Source organism: Xyrauchen texanus, chromosome 2 (assembly GCF_025860055.1).
Source record: "Xyrauchen texanus isolate HMW12.3.18 chromosome 2, RBS_HiC_50CHRs, whole genome shotgun sequence".
Classification (NCBI taxonomy): domain Eukaryota; kingdom Metazoa; phylum Chordata; class Actinopteri; order Cypriniformes; family Catostomidae; genus Xyrauchen; species Xyrauchen texanus.
The window spans coordinates 11,268,456-11,290,753 of NC_068277.1; the positions used below are offsets into that span (position 1 = coordinate 11,268,456).

Genomic DNA, 22,298 nt, shown 5'->3' on the forward strand with positions numbered 1-22,298 from the left:
GCAACCACAATATAAGGTTTGGAAAACGTTTTCAAGCAATATTCCAGGTTCATTACATGTTAAACACAGTTGACAGTATTCTTGGCATAATGTTGATTAACACAAACAATTTGACTCATCCCTTGTTTATTAAAAAAAGTGTAGTATAGTAAAATAGTAAGGCATGTACAATGAAAGCGAATGAGAAACTCTTAATAAAAAGTTTTAAACGTACAGCCACAAGACATATTCTTAGCCTGATTTATTTCCACTGTAAATGTCTTACTGTAACCTAAGTCCTTTTTTTTGAGGGACGAGTCAAAATAATTTTTGTGGTAATCAACATTATGCCACAAATTGTCTTGATTGAATATGACTGATTCGAAATGAACCTGTAATATTCCTTTAAGAACATACATTTGTTTGTTAGATGTTTCGATGAGGACACCACAGCAGTGGGGTAAGACAGCATAGGCCATAGACCACATCTATCATGACTGTGTTGTCTGGCTTTATTGGCTGGTCATGGAGTGCAGGTCAAAGGCACTTAAGCCAGGGGAGGGCAGGAGAAATCTAGACATTGAGGGGATAAAGAAGAGCATATCTGAAAATTTCCCATGAAACCTTAATAAGGTCAGAAGGTGGGTCAGGTTTTGCAAACCTCTCCAGCTCTGTGTGGGTTTTGTGGAGGTATATTCGAAGTTTCACCTAGTAAAGCTCGATAAATAACAGGAATCTGTGCTCAATAAGTATTGCCTTTTTGCTTGCTCCCTGCACACCTCTGTTTCTGCCTGCAGTGCACACAATGGGACAGCCTGGATCTGGCAGATGCACTAGCTTTAATTGCTCCCCCCAGTCCTGACCTCTGCTCCTGATCACCCTCTGATATACAGCATCTATATTAAGTGGGGAAGTAGGTAAATATTCTCCTAAAGACCGTCCTTCCGAACATCACCGCTAAAAATGGGGGAAGAAAATCAATTGCCTATTTTTCATTTGTCCTCCGCCAACTCTATTAGTTTATCCATTTTATCTGATGTTGGGATCCAAAAACGCAAAGACCAGTGCTGATGGGGAGGACCGGCCAGCTGTGGTCTGCACAGTCTTGATTAGACACAGAACTGTGTGTATCATATGTCTGGTTCCATTAAAAAATAAGTGGCTTTGGTTGTGCTGTAATTAAAATGGCTTTGAAGACTGAAGTTTGAATGAAGCAGCTATGATTGGAGAGAGCAAAATTATGCTCTTCAAGCATGTTTAGCTAACATATCAATAGTTTACTAAAAAGACGACATTGAATGTAAAAGGATAGTCCACCCAAAAAAGAAAACTCTGCACACTTACCCAAAACATCCCTCGAGTTATAATGCTTTGATTTAATTAAGACAACCAAAATTTTGACCAATCATAAGCTACTCCACATTTATCCCCAACCCAACGGGCAATGCAGACACATATATGCAACACTGTGTGTGTGTGTTCTGGAGTGTTTGAGTGTGCAACAGAGTAACAGGGGGCAGTGGTGATGGTAGTTGTGGATAGGCTTGTCGATCGATGCCGTGATTGGCAGTTAATGGCTTTTACTGTTCTGCCTTCGTAACCCCACTCTGATGGATGTTGGCTCTGATCAGAGATGGCAGATGGTGTTTGATTTTTGTATATAAAGCCCTGACTTTTTGAAGATGATTATTTTTTTTTTCATGATTTTGTTTGGGGGGGTCCAAATTCTTCTCAATTTGGCATGCCCAATTCTCAATGCGCTCTAGGCCCTCGTATTGGTGTAGTGACTCGCCTCAATCCGGATGGTGGAGGACGAATCTCAGTTGCCTTCGCATCTGAGACAGTCAATCCATCTTAACACGAGGCTTGTTGAGCGCGTTACCGCAGAGATCTAGCACGTGTGGAGGCCCACACTATTCTCTGCAGCATCCATGCACAACTCACCACGCACCCCACAGAAAGTGAGAACCCAAGGTTAACCCAACGTGAATCTACGCACCCTCTCAACCGGGCCAATTGGTTGCTTAGGAAGCATGACTGAAGTCACTCAGCACGCCCTGGATTCGAACTTGCGACTCCAGGTGTGGTAGTCAGAGTCTTTACTTGCTGAGCTACCCAGGCCCCCTTGGCTACATCATGATTAATCATTTAAAAGTTAAGTTAAATACTGGACATTCCTCTCCATCCATGCACAGAGGCAAAGCTTTAGCATCTGATCAGACAGACTTCTTTTCAGAAGGAAAGATGGTTGATTAAAAATGTTCACATTTTATATAGCCTACTTCAAGTTTCTGCAAGTTGCATTCCATAGCAGAACAAAATACTGAGCACAGGATATCACATCTACTCAACTCAGTACTTTAAAGGCCTGTTCATCAGACTGTCCTTCAATGAACCTAGCAAAAATGGGTAGAAATGGACCCAATTTGTGATGGGTGTTTCTAAAAATTTGAAAGCCAGTCGAATAATGTCTAGTGAGATATGAAATAATTCAGCTAGAACCACATACTCCTTGCCTAACCTCTTATTCACTTGATAGACCATAAACTACAGCAATCTCATCATTTGAAAGTTCAAAGATTCCTCAAGTCATAAAACGAAATGAAAGAATTCATCAGAAACAGCAGATTGGAATAACAGAGGACAAGCTACATTTCTGACTCAAAAAACTGATAAAATTGGAAAAGGTGTGTCTCCTATTCATAATGTTTGTAAGGTGATGGCCATTAAAACATATATAGGGATGTGGGTAAAAAGAACCATTTTTAAAAGGGGTGGGGGTCACTCGAGAGCTAGGCAATTTGTAACTCTGAATGAAATGCTCTAATGGAAGTCTATTTAAAAAAAATAAAAACTAGCTGTTTGCTTGGACTAAACACGTAACAAAAGCTCAGTTTTGTATTTGTGTGTGTGTGTGTGCATGCATTGGGACCCACTAGTACCAGCCAATGACGAATTAACACACACACACACACACACACACACACACACACACACACACACACACACACACACACACACACTACTCCCTTTGCAACAATATTTAATAAAGCCTGCTTCATATAACTCATTAATATGGCACTCCCTCTCTTCTCTCTGTGCTTAATTTAATATAACAATAATTTGAATAATCATTTGCATACAGAGATCTTGTAATCTTCCCTAGTGGCAAAAATATGTCTTCTCACTTAGACATTGTTTATTCAGTAGCAAAGACAGGCTATCTGGTCCAAATTAGCAGAACAAGACCATTCCAACCAAATGAGTATAAATCAAGGAAACACCTCTGCAAGTGGCAGAGATAAACCATTTAAATGAATGATCCAAGTCTGCGGCAGACAGCAGGCCTAATTTTAGGCCTGGTGTTGATTGAATGTGGTGATGCTGTGGGGATGAAAAGAGAGAGACCGAGAGTTGGTTGGTTGATCCTGTAGGGAGTGGGTGGAGGAATGTGGCGACCGTGTCGAAAACTTCCTCGGCTGTCTCCATGTTCCATCTCTGCACCCACAGTGCCAAGATCTCCACTTCATAAATCAACACTGCTGCTTGAAAAATGCTTCAAGATACACAAATGTGTGAAACCGCTTAACAACAGAACAAAAGCTTTTCCTCCTCTTTCAGCAGCTGCAACTAGTAAAAAAGGCACCACTGAGTGGGTGACCTCAGACTTCACCTCATCAGTGGGAAAGCCTTCGTAAAGAGAGAGCCTCAAAGAGAATGCTTGGATACATATCTGTCAGTGTCTGTGTGCGCTTTACACCTTAGGTGTCCTGTATGGACAGGCAGATCTTTAAAAGAGAGAATGCGAGGGTTGTTAACTTGCAATGAAAGTTTAACCTTGAAAAGTTTAGTGCTGTTCTTGCCCTTTACCATTATCTGTTTCTGTCTCCCTACTAAAAACTTTCTCATCACTTTAATGAGCTTAAAGCAGAACACAGGTGGAGAGAAAGCAAGAAAAACAGTGTGAGAATTTGGGGACAAAGTAGAGGTGAGATCATTTCATGATGCTAAAATCTCTACCTTTTAATACAACAAACCATAATTTCTGCATATTAGTGTTTAATCTTTATCCCTCATCCCTCAATTTAGTTTCCATTGTTCCCCACTTTTTACATTCATAAAAGCACATTATAAGAATACAAGGCGTGAAATTCTGTTTTTTTTTTTTCAAAAGGGGCCCCAATAAAAACCATATGACACATCGGGCTGAACTGCTTAATTACAAAGGGATGAAAATCTGCAGTATGTATCTGGTGAGAACACTGCCCCCATAACACGGAAAGATTTACAGCTCCCAGTCCTTACCTTGGACTCTAGTGCATGGCAATTAGGCCTTGCATAAGATGCTTCAATGGATGTCCATCTCAGTGGGGGGAAATTAGGCTTGACTACTTTATTCTGAGCTGTAAGAGTCCAGTGTAAGTCAAAGGAAAAACCATACTTGTTTTGGATGCTGGTGTCTCCATAAGGCTTCTTAACTACTTGGTCAACCAACCTCACCAGCTAAGTTTTGCTGGTGAACTACCAACTGGAACAGCATTTAACCAGCATAGCTTGGACTACCAGCAACAACCAGTCTGGACAAGCCTGGAAATCCATCCTGGTATAAAGTTGAGTCCAAACCCTCGTCCTAACATCTGGCTATCCTAACCAACATTAAGAACTCTAAGGACTACATCCCTACTGTGGAGTGGACCATAGAGGGCACACATGTAAACACTTCAGGGTGTCCAAAACGAGAGGAACGTGGATTCACTCATTTCACCAGAACTTTGTTTGTGAATATTCAGAAGAGAGACATTGTCTGTGATGAAGGGTGAGTAAAAAACAGTGGGGCCCACAGTCTCATTTCATGTGTGAATTTATTTGTCCCAAGACTGTCTTCAGCAGCCCAAAACTAAACACAGTGTGTTTTCCAGCCCCTCAGTCTGCCACTAAGCGCAGAGAACAGCCTTGTGGCCTGAGCCACTCACAGGCCATTAATCTGGTTGCTAAGTCACTGATGTATTGATGCTGCTGAACCAAAGTCTGCCTGTTGCTCTTTTTCCCACCCGCTGTCTTTCTCCAAGCTTGTACTCTCTTTTTCTTGCTTATGCTTGGCCAGAATCAAAGAAAACACACCTACCAATTTGCTACCATGCTCTCGCCACATACTATTAAAAGACCCAGCCTCTAACAATCAAGCCAATCAAGACTTAGCCTAATTGAACTAATATGAATGGCAAACACATGTAAATGTAGATGAAACCATATGTCAAAATGATTGAATTAGGCTCTAAAAGGGTATTTTAGGGGACTGGGCAAATGTGCAATCGCCTCGCTATGCCAGATCCTTGAAGGGAGAATTGTGTGCAGAGATTGCAATATAAAGAATACAACTGCAATATCTTTTACAAGACTGAGACTGGCACTGCTAAGATAAAACATTGATTAAGGCACGACATAAAAAGGCATAGTTATTAAAGTTATGGGATGGGAACTGGGAATGTAAAAGTCCTAGGTTCAAACCCGGGGGAGTAATCTAGGAGCACAAGAATTGCTGAGACTCCCTTCAAGATTGTGCCCTTGAGCAAGCCACTTAACCCCAGGGGGACTGTCCCTGTAGTAAGTGAACTTTTAAATCGCTTCAAAGCATCTACTAAATGTCAAATAACTGAGTAAAAAAAGGAGTCAGGTCAGACCAGCACAGGATGTTTGATGTCGGGCAGCGTAATTGCAATCCTCTTAACTCTTCTTCACCTTCACTCAAAAATGAAAATTCTGGCATCACTTTTAAAATAGATTAGTGACTGTCATTGAAGACAAACGGTTTGCTACAGTTTCATGGTGACTTCCACTGTTTATCCTTAACAAGGTGTTTAATAAAACACTGATCTAATGTTGAGGAAACAATATCACGTAATGAAGAAACACTGCTCCATACAGTGTGCTCAAAGAGAAGGAAAGGAGGGAGGCAGAGAAGGGAAGAGAAAATATTTGGCTTGAGAAATGTTTAGTTTTCCAGGCTGGTTGGATTAATGCTATTTAACCTTAAGAAGAGAGCAGCAGAGAGGGACCACCCACCACCCTGTGACCCATGCTGGTTTGTTTTGTTTTGTGTATTTGCTTTGTTTATTACATTTTCAGGTGACAAAGAATGAAGAAAAGAAATGAAAGAGGAAATAATGAGACACAGGCATCCGGTTGAAATACAAATGGTTTGAGCTACAAATAGGCAATAGGGTGAAGGTTGGAATACAAAATTAAGTCACACCAATGACAAAGAGTAGACATTTAAAGGCAATATGAAATGACATTCACAACAAATTTTACTTCCACAATCCATTGATTGGATTGTGAGAACTGGCCTGTATACGACAGGTTGTTGGAGAGGAGGGGCTGAAATATAAGCGGCATGGTTATGTCAATCTGACTTCAATGTTGACTTCAATCAAGTTTCTGCCTGCACACTTATTGCCTTCCTACAAATGTGTAATACTCAACAATCCTTTCGTACACCCCAGTCCCTCCTCCGTCTCCAATCCCCTGTTTGTGCAGATCAGGCAGCAGATAACAGGATCAACAGCTTCCTTTAGCATTGGAAGCAGCATTGTTTAGTTGCTCTTGTCTGGCTGCCCAAAAAGGGAAAGGAGGAGGGGAGAAATCAAAACAAACAGTTATTACAACAATAATTCCTGCTCCTCTGCCGCTCTTTTGCAGTCTATCTACACACCTCTTGTCCTCTCTAAACTTTTGTGGTATAGGAAACATTTAAACTGTCTATGGTCCCTCCCATTAACATGCACACACACACAAAAACTTGGAGGGGCATTTACATTTACATTTATGCATTTGGCAGATGCTTTTATCCAAAGCGACTTACAGTGCACTTATTACAGGGACAATCCCTCTGGAGCAACCTGGAGTTAAGTGCCTTGCTCAAGGACACAATGGTGGTGGCTGTGGGGCTCGAACTAGCGTCCTACTGATTACCAGATTACCAGTTATGTGCTTAGACCACTACACCACCACCACTCCATCGGGGCAGATGCATGTGTAATCATCGGCAGAGCTGTTGCCGCAGCCAGGCAACGGGTCAATGCCTGGACTTTCTAAAGTGGGGGCCAAAGGAGTTGTGAAATTCCTGCAGAATACCAGACACACAGTTTAAGCCCAACCAGTACACTACAAACCACACCCCTCCCACACTGATGGACATTTCTCGCAGGAAAACTCTGCTGCTCTTCAAGAGAGGCCTTGCGTCCCTCCTCTTAAATGGGAGATCAAGTCTTTTTGGCTTCTGTGAACCAGAGTTCAGCACCCTACAGGCAGACAGAGCAACCTTGAAAAATGGAATGGTGACTGAGACTAACTTACTTGCAAGTATCCCATTTTGTGTTCCATGTATAAAGATGAGTTTCGTTTTTATTTTTGGGTGCACTATCAAATTAAATAAAAATTTACCAAATTTGCTTTCTCAATCTTATAGGTCTTATTTTGCACAACTCATCGATTTAAAAAAATGACCATCTTCAAAATAGTTCAAATGCAAATCAATATGTAATGACTTGCTCTATTTCTGAAACAAATTTCTAATTTGGCTGATGTCACAAGGTCCTTTTATTCTTCCAACTAACCCTTGAACCACCTGTCAAATAAAGACTACCTTTCAAGGATAAAATCAAGTCCTGCCCAACATTTGTTCCTGGAAATAATGTATGTCACATTTCAGAAGTAAAATAGGTTACAAATGCTAAGTGTTGACTTTAAAGGGATGGTTTGATAATTCTGTTATCATTTACCAAACCTGTATGACAATCTTTCATTGAACATGAGTATGTGTTCTTGTATGTGTCACTATTCACTTTCAGTCCCTAACATACTGCCTAAGATCCCCATGTTCAACAGATCATATGGGTCAAACATCAAATGTCACACGGGTTTGGAAGAACATAGAAGTGAACAATCCCTTTAAATTTAGATCCAGATATCAATGTTGCCTCAAAATAAATCCTGTTGTTTGATAGACCTGTGCTCATATACTGCACGTGATATGGATTATGTCTTTGACTAAAGGGAGGCAGGATGTCTCGGTAGCAGCTCTGTGGATATGGAATGGGTGCTTTATTAGTGTGGTACTACCGGTAAATCAAAGCTCAGCCCTTCCTGGAACAGCAGCAAACCTTTTTTCCACACTGAGCACTATTACTGAACAATCATAGGCCAGCCATGATAATTAGCAGAGTATCTCCATCTAAACGAGTGCCTCGCTCTCTCTATCGCTCTCAGACCTGCCTCTCCCCTCCCTCTCTCCATCTCTTCTCAAACGGATGTCTGGGGGGACTTATAGAGTTTGGGTGTGGCACTCTCTCTGGCATAGAGGTTGAACTTCACTGTCCACAGATGAAAGATATAACCACGAGCCGCAGCAATAGTGGTAAAATGCTCCCTTGCGACTTTAACTTGAAATTACTCTGTACTTTTATTTGATGGTAAAAAAACAAATGCAATCCTGCTGGAGCCGAGGCATTCTCTGCCTATTTGTTTAGATGATTGGAGTTCGCCCCTTTGATGAGGATCACTCTTAATAAAATCATAATTGTTAATGGAGTTCTTACTGACTGATCAGAATTATGTTGGAGGATTTAACAAGGGATGTACTAGACTGCACATTTTCAAAAGCCAGCATGTGGGCTGCCTAAACAACTAGTTGACTACCTGTCTTAAAGAGCAACATGCAGGTTGAATTTATAACTGAATTAATACTTTATATTGTCTGCAGAGGTCTTTTAAAAACACATATGTAGAAATTACTAATGAAATCTCATTTGATGTAGAGATTTTGATGAAAATGTGCTAGGATCTGGAATACGCCTTTCCCGCTATAGCAAAGCGTCATATGACGTAGGGCGAGGCAAATAAAAGAGCTCGCGGTCAGCTCTCTCATTTTTGGGTGTTGATGTAGTTAGAGCAGTAGTGAGAGACAGAAAGTTTTAGATCGAGTTTTAGAGAAGCCATAATGGTAAATTATTGTGTTTGTGCTGGTTGCACGAATTCCAGCCTGTCAGGACATCGTGTCCATCATTTTCCTTCTAGGAAAAACAAGGCTTTTCGGTCTTGGGTGCGTTTTGTGCAGGTGAAGAGAGCAGACTTCACTGCCGCGTCTGTTACCACACACTCGGTCGTTTGTGGCGCACATTTCACTCCGGAGAATTATCGACCTGGAGATTTGTTGGAGTCTCGGATGAGATTTCGGAGTAAGGACCACGTGAGGCTGATTACTGATGCTGTTCCCTCGGTGCACTCGATGGAATCAAGTCCACCGTCAAAGTTTACACCGGATTTTGGCGCGGGCGGGACTGGAGGACCAAGTGCTAACGTTAGCAGACATTCTGTGCAACGAAAACGAGCACTTAGCAGAAGTCTTACTTTTAATTATTTTAACTCTTAATTTGTGTAATTTCGTAATAATAATAGTATAATATTTTTATAAAATATATTTTTTATAATATTCAATATTTAATATTTATTTAGTATAATAATACAGAGAGAGGGAGAGAGACTGAGCTTTAGGACAGGTTGTCGTAACGTAATTGTACTAAATGAATTTAGTAGTTTGCACAATGCTATAGCTATTGGCAGGAAGCTAGCCCAACTCTCCCGTTTCCCCCGCATTTCAATTCAAACTGTTCTCCCGCCGCCCTCCCGTCTGATTTTGTGTCCCCGTAGGCTAACGTTATGCTCTCCAGTAAATTTCAAGGACCAAATTATTATAGGCCTGTGGGCCATCATAGGCATATTCGTCCACCCAGGAGAACTCGGTTTCTTCATTCGCATCCATTGTAACCTGAGCTTGAGCTTGACCAGACTCCCTCGGCCATCGTCACTTCCGGTTAGTGCTTTATAGACGCGGAAGTTATTTTATCACAATTTATCTCAAAATATCGTTAATGGCTAAATATATATTACTCCAGTTCAGAAAATCTAGTTGTTTTATCATCAACATACACTATGCTATATAGGGGTGTCCAACCTGCATGTTGCTCTTTAAGGAATCACTGTATAATAAGGCCAGATTTGGGTTCACCTGGGTTTGGATGCGTTTCTTCTAGGTCACATACATAATGCATGTTCTTGTGTTTAAAACATCTAATCTGAGCACAGCAGAATGGAAACATTATTTATTTACGTTTACATAAATACAAATATCAATATATAAACACACAATGGCTGTCCGTTCTTGATTATTGAGCGTTGCTAGTTTTATATATATACTGTACACACACACACACACACACACACACACACACACACACACACACACACACACACACACTTAGACCTCAGTAATTAACTAGTAAACCTCAATAATTAATCTCCAACTAGTTATTTAGTTGACTATTGTGACTCATCCCTACATAAAATGGAATGATACATATGTAGGGATTATTGTGAACAAGATGCACATTAATAACTTTGAGGAATCCCCTTTTTCACATTACTGTCTATTTTGTTTTACTGAGTTTTTGCATTGTTTTCTCCAGAGCATAGACATTTTCCTTCCGTCCGATCTGGTTGTGCTGCACTAAAGGGAAAAATTAGTAGAGAGCATCCAAAATCTAAACGCTTTGTTCTGGATCCTCAGCTGCACTTGGAGTGCAGTCAAAGTTCTGTTAGCATAGCTGAGACACATCAACATGTGATTTGGGGTTCAGTTAGTAGTGAACAGATGAGAGAATGCGTGAGTGTGTATTTGTCCATTCACAGTGAGTGTGTAAATGTGTGCAGCACATAGTTTGTAAAGTTTGTGTGTTTAATTGAGCGAGACCAGTACACGGGTGGTGGTGGTGTGGGGATGTGTGCTATGAGATCTTTCTTGGGTAAAGATTCCCCATGTGATAGTGACAGCACTTTCTTCCTCTCTTTCCACGGCCAAGCGGCATCTGGAGTGGATTTTGTGCGAGCAGACACCGAGGAACATGATTACATTCAGTTAACTGTGCTCTAAACTGATTATGCATGTGCCAAGCTAATGGACTACATTTGCAAGAGGAAAAATAACATCCAATCAATCTCAATTACTCCAGATCGTACCGGCCCCTGAGACAAGGAAGGTAGCCAGCCCCAATGCTCCTCCTCTTCCCCTGAAAGGCCTGCCTGGAAGCCCAGGTCTGGCCCTGCCTCACTCCATCCTGTCTGGAGCTCAGAACCGAGTCTTAGACTGTGTAGTGCAGCCAAGCACCTGAGACATGCTTACACAGCATTTACAAGCAAACGTGTTCTCTACTGTGTGGTGTGGTGATATACTTGTGTTTACAAGAGATAATGTGGTGCTTTTTAAGTGGGGACAAGAGAAAACATACATACATATATATATATGCACACACACACACACACACACACACTGTGTAGGTCCCCCTCATGCTGCCAAAACAGCTCTGACCCGTCGAGGCATGAACTCCACAAGACCTCTGAATGTGTCCTGTGGTATCTGGCACCAACACATTAACAGCAGATCCTTTAAGTCCTGTAAGTTGCGAAGTGGGGCCTCCATGGATCGGACTTGTTGGTCCAGCACATCCCTTAAATGCTCAATCGGATTGAGATCTGGGGAATTTGGAGGCCAAGTCAACACCTCAACTCTTTGTCATGTTCCTCAAACCATTCCTGAACAATTTTTGCAGTGTGGCAGGGCGCATTACCCTGCTGAAAGAGGCCACTGCCATCAGGGAATACCGTTGCCATGAAGGGTTGTACATGGTTTGCAACAATCTTAAGGCGGGTACTACATGTCAAAGTCACATCCACATGAATGCCAGGACCCAAGGTTTCCCAGAAGAACATTGCCCAGAGTATCACACTGCCTCCGCTGGCCTGCTGCCATCTCTTCTCCGGGTAAATGACGCACATGCACCAGGCCGTCCACATTATCTAAAAGAAAATGTGAATCATCAGATCAGGCCACCTTATTCCTTTGCTCCATGGTCCAGTTCTGACACTCTTTTGGTAGTGGACAGGGGCCAGCATGGGCACTCTGACTGGTCTGCAGCTATGCAGCCCCATCCGTAGCAAGCTGTGATGCACTGTGTGTTCTGACACCTTTCTATCATGGACAGCATTAAGTTTTTCAGCAATTAGCTGTCAGTTTCTCCAGATACTCAGGTGATATTTTCTGTTTCAAAAGTGGCTTTTTCTTCCTATAAGGCCTGTAACCCTGAGTCTTCTCTTTACTGTTGTATATGAAACAGGTGTTAAGCAGGTATAACTCAATGAAGCGGTCAACTGAGGACATGTGAGGAGTCTATTTCTTAAACTAGAGACTCTGATGTACTTATCCTCTTGTTTAGTTGTACATCTGGCCTTCCACATTTCTTTCTGTCCTTGTTAGAGCCAGTTGTCCTTTGTCTTTGAAGACAAAGAACCTTTGTATGAAATTTGTCAAATTGTCAATTTCAAGCAGTTTCTATTTTGCCATTTTTTAACTAATATTGACCTTAAGACATGCCAGTCTATTGCATACTGTGGCAACTCAAAAACAAACACAAAGACAATCTTAAGCTTCATTTAATGAACCAAACAGCTTTCAGCTGTGTTTGATATAATGGCAAGTGATATTCTAGCACCAAATTAGCAATTTAGCATGATTACTCAAGGATAAGGTGTTGGAGTGATGGCTGCTGGAAATGAGGTCTGTCTAGATTTGATCAAAAATAACTTTTTTCAAATAGTGACGGTGCAGTTTTTTACATCAGTAATGTCCTGACTATACTTTGTGATCAGGTGAATGCCACTTTGGTTAATTAAAGTATAAATTTCCTTCCTAACAGCAAAATTTGTACGTTATTCCAAATAATTGGCCGCCAGTGTATATACCCAGGGAATATCAGTAATGTGATGTATTTCCAATATTCAATGAGTAAAAAATGTAGGTCAAGAAATTCTTTTATCAATTTAAAATGACTACTCCCCATTTGAAATGTAGCTGGCAGTCTTTTTTTGAGACTTTGTGAACTTGTTGTACATTTTGCAGGTTCCACAAGAATGAACATGAAAAGCCTAATCTGTGTGATGACTTGAGTGTTGTAGTATAGCCCATATGCAAGTGCTTAAAAGTGACCATCATGACATCATCCTTGCCACTACAAAGCAGCCAGTGAGCGGGAACTCTGAGGGAACAGTGAAAGGTAAAAGTTCAGAGACGTGCACAAAAATGTCTGACGGGCGTGTCTGAAACCAGAGATGGACAAGATCCTGTACCCCAGATCCCAAAGTCAGGAAGCATCACCAGTCCATGCGGTCAGGACAATTCTCCCAAGCTTTCCGAAGGCTTTCGGAACATTCCAACCATTGGGGTGGTGGGGGAAGGCGTATTTTTAGAAAGCCCTAATATGTGCCGCATACCACAGACTCTCAAATTATCCCATCCAGCTTAGCCTTCAGTTTAAACCTTCCTTTTTAATTCCAGTAATTACAGGCTCCAATTTACAGAGCTGTGCACACAAAGGGCCTGTTTAATGCAAACTGGTTTGATTTGGGCAAAGTGTCCCAAGGATCTACCACATCTTACGCCCTGTTTATGCTGACTTGACTTATTTTCTCCCAGCAGGAGGTCCAAAGATTTTGCATTTTGTACCAGGTTTCATTTGGAAGGGATAGTGTTTTCCCCTTTCCTTTTCTGTTTTACCACTTGTACAGTCCGCCTAGCTGAGCTAGCAAATTGCACCGTTGGTATGAGTCAGTCAGTGTGTCTATACTACTATAAATTCATTGCAAAGTGAAACTTGTGGCATTGCGGGGTTAGAAACCAGTGCTACAGCAAAACCTCAGCAGCAGCATATGCTTATCATCCTCTAATCACAGCTGTATGTCATGCACAACATCTATAACTCAAGCTGTGAATGTCTTAGTTTGTGGGTAGCCCTGTTGCCGTTGATGGAAGTTGCTTGCTTACACGGCTGATACTGCTCTCAAGTCAGTCAACTCCACTCTATCTTCCTCTCAGTTCGGATCTGTGGAGCTTTTAGGGCTGAGAAACCATTTTAAGCAGCTTAAAGCTTACAAATTATCATGCTCGGATGTGTCGAACATTTCAAAGCTGCCACAGAGAATTTAACATTTGCAGGCAGAATAGTCTCTTCTCTGCCATCCTGCTTTCCTTAAAGGGATAGATCACCCAAAAATGAATATTTCTTGTTGTTCCAAACCCATGACTTTATTTTTGTGGAACACAGGAAATGATATGCAGTATGTTGGTCCAAGGTAACAATTCACATTAATTGCATCTTTTTTTCTTTCTTTTTTTTTTTTTAATCATACATTGGAAGTAGATAATAAGTAACATACTGCCTAACATTTCCTTTTGTGTACCATGAAAGTACGTTTTTGCAGGCTTGCAACACTATCCCTTTAAATGGAAAGACAGCAGAGGAAGGAAAATGATGGTGTGTCTAAGATGCTCTCATACAACTAGTTCACTTTATTAAAGTCAGTATGGGGTGGAATCTCAAATTTCCTGGAAAAAAGGCTCCATGCAGCACAATAGAATGCCGTCAATGGCTACATAAGATATTATTCTGCTATTGCTTGCCATTGATGTTAAAGCTCCGTGTAGCTCCCTGGGTCTCAAACCATGCCTGGAGCAACACAAGGCCCATGACTATAGTGCTGCCTTCACAGGTCATCCAAGCACGTCAGGAGTCTTGTGTTACATATTTGAATGATTGTGGTATTTGTAAATACGCTGCATGCGTGTCCCGGCTTGAGCAGGGGCAGGCCATCCCGGTTCAGGCTTGTTGGCTTTTTATCTCCAGATGCAGAGGAAGCTGTTTTTGGCCCTCCCTTAATTGACATTACACACTAGCTCCTACGGGGAACAGCTGACCAAGATCCATACAGCCTAGGGCTAAGGTAATGACCGACCTTGATGATCCTGGAAGATCTCTGGGAGTTCACAAGCAGGAACCTTGCAATGAAGCCATAGGTGGGCTGGAGTAAGCTATTCATAAAGTAAGATCTTAAGAGCACTGACAGACTGTTTTTAAACTTTTTACAATACATTGTTCCAAAGCAAAAATAGTACCCTACAAATCACCCGGTGAGCAAACCAAAGGCAACAGTGGCAAGAAAAACCTTTGATTTAGAATTCTTGGAAGGAACCAAGAGCGATTAGGTTCAGAGGTTGTCAACTAAACCCAATTTTGCCATTTTTATTTATTTTTTTCCAATTTTAAGAATACTGATGATTGATTCAAAATCTATACCCTTAATTTGGACAAAAAAGAAAAGAAAAAGAAAACTAGAAAAACATCTGTTAGTCATAAGGTCCCTTTCGGTGTCCCTTTTTTATATATACTTGCTAACAGGGAACAGAGAAAATTAGGGGGAAGTAGATTCAAGTTTTTAAAGTGGCCACAACATAGGCCAGGAGAGAGTAACTTGGGTAGAGAATTTGGGGAGAGAACCAAGACCTTTAGAAGTTGCTGTGTTTTATCACTGATGTCTAATGTGATTAAACTCCAGTGTAAATTACATTCTTCATCCTGTTTTTTTGTAGAGTTGGTTGTGACATAATGAGCTGTGAAGTACAGGATACTGAGGGCAAGTGTGTGCATGTAAGAAAGTATGTCTATGTATGAGTATATACCTCATGTTAGGGTCAAGAATCTTACAGAAAAAAATCATCAGTGCACATTATTCTAAATAAAGAAATATAGATTTCATAACTTTCATAACTTTTCTGCACCTTTCAAAACTACTTTCACATGACATCACAGGTGAAAATAATGTTAACCAAGATCTAAATAGCAATTTAGGTATTGTTTTAGGCTACTGTTGTAGGTAATAAAAGTTCTGTCATACATTTTATATATTTAATATGTAAAATGGGTTGTGAATTTCATTTCATGTTGACGTTAAACATATTCCCTGAATAAAAAGCATTGACAGATTATAGTTAGTTTGAAACACTTGAAAGTTAAGTGTAAATAAATGTTTAATTATGCATGGGCTGTGATGTGTAGGTGCAATGGTTGGAAGTCGGTAAGAGGGAGAAAGAAAGAAAAAAGAAAGAAAGAAAGACAGACAGCTTTAAGGAGAGAAGTCTCTGTGTGCAGTCGTGCCAGTCTAGGTTAAACACAGCCTGAGCTGAGCTTGCAGACACACAGGATAGGTGCCTAAATGGAATCAGGCCTGTTAGATTTATGGCCATTTGTTCAGAGAGTGTTCATCCATTGGCTATTATGGAATGATTAGAGTAGAAGGTGAAGCTCCGAGTCCGGCGAAAATCAATACGGCTGTCGAGAGCGATTCTGCCCTTCCCTCTCCGAATGGTATTAGCACCAAACCTCTGTCTCTTCACACTTCTTCATCCTCTCTTCCGGCAATTTCATCAGCTGCCCTTCTCCCCACCCTGCTGACCTGCCATGTTCCTACCTCCCTCCAAGTGCCCCTGTTCTCTCCTGTAAGCTGCATGCACATTAGGCTTTAATATACTGCACCGGCCCATCACTCATAGTTGGCGGTAGAGACGGAAAGTGCTGGTCGATTCAGTCATACAGTAGACGTGATGTGTGTTTAAAACCTGTGGAATCGGGCTACACTTTGTCCTAACAAGAACAAGGCAATGAAGCGAAAAATCGTATTTGTTATTATTTCTTCTTTCCCAATCTTATTTCAGTCACTCACTCACCTTGTACAACTTGAGACTGGCCTCGTGACGAGTGTTGACCGTGTGCATCCTCAACTTCTCCAAGCTGTTGGTGTAGTAGTCGCAGGCGTTGCATTTGAGGTGCACAGGGTTGCCGATGGCCACGCACTTGAGGCGCCACTCGTTGCCCTTGCCTCCCTCTTTGATGTGTGCTACCAGCTGGTACTTCTGCACGTGCTTGTCAGTCTTGCAGTGCAGCTGGAAGTTGGCCTTTAGTTGCGTTGTGTAGTGGCACAGCTTGCATTGGTGCGAGTCGCCCACCACTGCCCGCCACTCGTCCTCGGGTAGCGAGCGTTCAGCGTTCATGTGCAGACCCAACACGTCCAGGTTGTCAGTCGTGAAGCGGTTGCACACAGCACACTGGAAGAGTTTGAGGGAGGGGTCACTGGTCTGGGATAAGCTTTCGCCCAGGGTCATCATCTCCTCGGAGACCAGCTGTCCACCGCCCAGGCGTAAGTCCATGGCCATGTCCCCTCCAACTGGGGGTAGAGGACACAAACAGAGATCAGTGCTTGTCATATACAGTATAAAGTCATATATAATGACTTTTGGATATATGGTCCAATACAATGTAAAAGTGAGGGTTGTGCATTTCATTAGTGCAGGAATTGTTTTCCGTGCAAGAAAAGTTTAGGAATGTCCTGGGAAAATGTGCATAATACAGCCTTTTTAACAAAGAGCCTTGTTTGTCTGTGCAGTCAAAGTGAATTTGCACTCCGGCTCCTACAGGCCTCAGAGAATAATGTGCATGTGTATATTTATCTACATAATTTTATTAAATCAAGATTATCTTCCTTTGAGCTGAGAGAAAAAGTGAAAAGAAAAGAGAGTGGAGGTGTGGATTTACACAGTCCTGTTTGAATTGGTGCACTTTCATAGCCCTGCCATTAAATCAACCCTGGAGGCTTTGAGCTGTGGTGCAAAAATAAAGTTATTCAATCATTACCGAAGAACTAAAGCATTCCCCAGCAAATTATACTGTAAATCAGCCAGACCTTTTTTCATGAAATAATAAATAAATTAGACCCCTCCTTTTTCAGAACCCTCTGGTTCTTTCACCTTTGATTGAACAAATCGATATAGAAACACCTACCAGGTTATTCCCGCTCAAGGCTATTTTTAAGAATTAAAAAGAAAATGCATGAGCCAAAAAAACAAACAAAAAAAGAACAGTTTGGGGATGAGGCTGACATTTGGAGGCAAGTGTTGCTTAGCCATTTTTGCCTTTGCCTGCTTATGTTCAATATGTCAGTTGCCAGACTGAACCTGTATGGCATTACACTAAATTAATTCCAGCAGCTCCTTTTATTTATTGTGGCAGCATGTAGCCTTCTCATTTCACCATTACCTTTAGCTTTTACAGCAGTGACAGGAGACCCTGACAACCCCCCTTAAATCATTCCCAGATCCACCACACACAGTTCTCAAACCATCTCTGTCACACTTTTTCACTCTTAATCTCTTACCTTCAAAGTTTCTCATTGTAAATTGTAGTTTTAGGTCTTCTGCCAATTGTTGCTCTTCTCTTTGAGTAAACATCTCTCTTTAATACTCTTACAGCCGCTTTTAAAGTGCTCTTATTGATTAACAAAGCCATTTTATTTGTCTTCGATACACATCTGATCTATACGCCTGTAAATCTATAGATTATATTCAGAAATCAGAATCTTTAGCATATTGCATATAATCTTGATAATATCAACCCTGAATACAGGAAACTGTTTCTAATTGTTCTTGTTCTAAATGTTCATGTCTTGTTGTGTGTGACTTTAAATATATGTGAGTGGACTGAACATTCCAAATTGTTTGTGTAATGACACCATTGTACTTTATAAGCCTAATGACATGTAATTTCTTCCCTGTAATATGCGTATTGAACATTCCCTCACTGGAAAATCAACCAAATGGCTAGAAGAGGGAGGATGAATAAAAGAATTAGTCATGGCAATCAATTCCTGTTCACGTCTTTGAACTGGCAACAGTTTGAGACAAGTCTGTGCAAATTGAGGGCTTGTAGCTGGCACACCATATTCTCCACTATGCTTCTGAATTCCCCTCACTAGGCCCTTTTGACCATGCCAAAATATAGCAACAGTTAAAATAGCAGGAAAACATTGTTGCATAGTAATGGCATAAAACAGCTATGTTTAGTGGCAGCCTAGAGGACAGCCTCAGCTTACTCTGTCACACTATCATTCACAAGAAACACAAGGGCAGCAAAAGGGGGAATTTCCCAGCCAAAATGACCCAGATAGAATGAGACACAGTGGATGAGAAAAGTAAACTGATGCTTGATTGTTAGGAAGATGTGTGTGCCTGTCCTTCACACTCTCTTTGTCTGTGTAAGCACATCTCTGACTCTTAATACATTAAAACCCCATCCTCATAAATCTAATGTACCAGCTATGCTTATTTTTTTTTAACTGCGTCAGCCTTCACACAAACATAAGCAAACAAACTAGTCCTCTAGCTTTGGGTGTAAGACCAAGCATGATGGCTGTGTTATGGCACCATGCCATTATTTCTAGAAAGCAGAATTTTTAGCTGTTAATCATGATTAACTGATTTTGAAAGTGCAGAATTGTACATTATACACTTCTTTACATGTCAAAATGCTTTTATTTCCATCTTAAGAAAACAAAACAGTATGTAACAATATAATGGTTTATTATAATTTTCCAAACAAAGCCCACTAAAAGTGGTGGCGTAGTTTGATAAAGCACTAAACTGTTTAGCAGAAGGTTGTCGGTTCGATCCCCACAGCCACCAAAATTGTGTCCATGAGCAAGGCATTTAACTCCAGGTTGCGTCGGGTGGATTGTCCCTGTAATAAGGGCTCTGTAAGTCGCTTTGGATAAAAGCATCTGCCAAGTGCATAAATGTAAATGTAAATTAGCACCATATTCAAATAACATTAAACTTTTCCCCAATTTTACTTTTAACATTCGTACATTAGTTATTGATTTTATGCCATGCCAGATTCCAACGCTATTTTCAAGGTGAAAAACTATTTAAAATACTGTATTTTAAAAACTATATAAGGTTTTTTACATTTATTTTGGTAAGAACTCCAAAACTGATTCAGGATTTACTTTGTTAAAAAATCCCAAAGTCTAAGTGAGAGGTTGACTATTTAAAATATCTAGTCTCCCTATAGGTTGCATTTTAATTGCAATAGACATTAAATCTCTTAAACTCTCATCCTCCATGATTTTTATCTGTTAGTAGACTGTGGCTATCCGCTATCCTACATCATGAATCATGAAGCAGCATTCATGATTTGCGTTAGAGCGTCAACACTATCGTTGAACGCCACTATGAACTCCACATGAAAAGCACTTGCAGAAAAAAATTCTCATTGGGAGTTTTGGTGATGGTTAAGAATAGAAGTGCACACATACCAATTTTTGAAGGCCGATACAAGTACCAAGCACCTCATTTTGGATATCGGGTCCATACCGAGTACTGATATGAGTAGTTTTGTGTTTGTTAACGTATGCAATTCTATATGCATTTGATAACTTAATATTGCCAATATTAGCATTTTCAGTCATTACAAATTACAAATCAGGACAGTTTTAATAGGGTGTAGCTTACCTTTAAAAGTATACCAGCTAACACTTACATGTTATTCATGCTTTATCATTGTTGTTTTATCCATATTGTTCTATACATTCATTTAGAAGACAGTGCCGCTTTAGTATTGATTGATGGTTCTCGGTTTGTTGCGTTGTGCCTGACTGAGTTTGACGTCTGTTCAGTTGCTTTATACTATGTTGTTATTGGGCTGAAGTAAAGTGACAGACAGTAACTCTCATCACTTTTTCCAGCTTTGTCGTTACATGTAACATCTGATTTTTGGAGTTGCTGCGTTTATGGCCACAATGACCATCTTGCATGAGTGGAGCCCTTCTGAAAGTTAAGCCTTCAAAGTTAGCATAGAATAGCTTAATGCGGAGGTCCCACAGACATTCTATGGGCATACACTGGCAAGAGGCCATTCTTTTTTAATAGATGTCTACGGAGAAGATGCTTCACAATGTTGAATGAACTGCTTTTTTGTGAAGAAACAGTTAATCACTTAATGAACTGACTACCTGTCTGCTAATCTTAAACATGATTTACACTAAATAATCTGTTTGGTGTAAACTATGAGTTTCATATGATAAAATTGCAATTTATTAAGAAAACTCACAGAAGACATGTAGGTGTGAGATTACGGCTCTTCCCATTGTTATGTATAGTATCCGTAAATGGTGAATTAATGTCGTAACATGCTAGTTGACAATTACTAGTGGTTGCGCTCTCTTCTATGATGAACCGCAATTGTTGTTATCACTATAATAGAAGTTCTCTGATGTGAATCTGATCATAGCACTCTTTTTTTCCCTCCCACAAACACAAATGTGCGGAGAGAGAGAGAGAGAGAAGGCAGATGAAATGAAAACTCATGCATTAGTTTCAAATGATTTCTTTCTTAACTTTCTTGCTGTCTTTTATCTGTCAAAATGATATTTGGAATTATCAGTAAAAAAAATCCTGGATGACTAGCAAGCACTGGGGAATGCAAGCTCTCGCACCATACACACACACGGGAGGAAGGGAGAGAGAGAAGGCGCATACACGTGAGAGAATCCACATTTATCAGGTAAAGATGGACAAAATAAAATAAAAACTGATGCTCTAGATTTTAATGGTTTAAACATTAAAATGTTTCTCATGTTTTCAAACTGGTCTAAGAAGCACTATGCACACATGTGCAACCACGTCATTATATTAATGTACTCGGAAATATGAAATGACACCGATACCAAGTATGAGTATTTACCCCCCAGTATCAGCCCGATACAAGTACTACAGAGTAGTATCGGTGCATTGGCCATCATTTAATCACTGACATAGAAACGCTGTTGTGTCTGCGTGTTGTGAAGTGTCTATCAGTGTAATGACTCTGGGCAAACACATAACAAAGTTTCCGCCATCCCAACAAGTGTTTATGCTGGTTTAGGCTGTTTTTAACGGTAAATGCATTAAATCGCGATAAAGAACAATTAACACATTAAACTTGATTTACATACGTTAACATTAATTCGAACAGTTTAAATATCAGTGACAGTGATTTCGCTGATGTCACTCAAGTCAATTCTTTTCAAGACTGAGAAGTGCACCTTTCATATACAGAACATGATTTTTCCTCTCAAACACAATTTGTTTTCCACACACTGTGTTGAGTGGTCCTTCACTCTCTGCATATCAACACTCGCTGCCCTTTAAATACAATTCAGTCTTATTTGTGTCTCTTCTTTTTTCTCTCTCTTAGCCTCCCTCAAACACCTTTTCAACAGTTGTTTAAGAGGGTGAGTGCATGTTAAACAAGGCAGGTATGCCTGATGGCTACAGGCAGAGACAGAGAACTGCCAGCTTGGAGAGGAAATAAAGAGTTTGTGGCTGTTTGTATGGGTCAAGATAATGAAGTAGCAAGAGTGAATCTACAAATCCCACATACAGAACCAAAAGAGAATTACAGCATGTATAATTAAAAAGATTGAATTGGCCATGTATTTAAGGGTGGAGATATTAATGTATCAATTTCTTTTCAAAGTTAAGCTCAATAAACTGTAAACCGTGGTATGAT

General features: G+C 40.6%; 1 protein-coding gene across 1 annotated transcript in view; it reads right to left on the reverse strand.

Moving 5' to 3' along the window:
- zfhx3b (zinc finger homeobox 3b) overlaps positions 1–22,298 on the reverse strand; it is a 193,955-nt gene that overhangs the window by 105,726 nt on the left and 65,931 nt on the right. Inside the window, 1 exon segment of the mRNA XM_052150779.1 lies at positions 16,646–17,142. Within this exon segment, the coding sequence (XP_052006739.1) occupies positions 16,646–17,142 (497 nt within the window).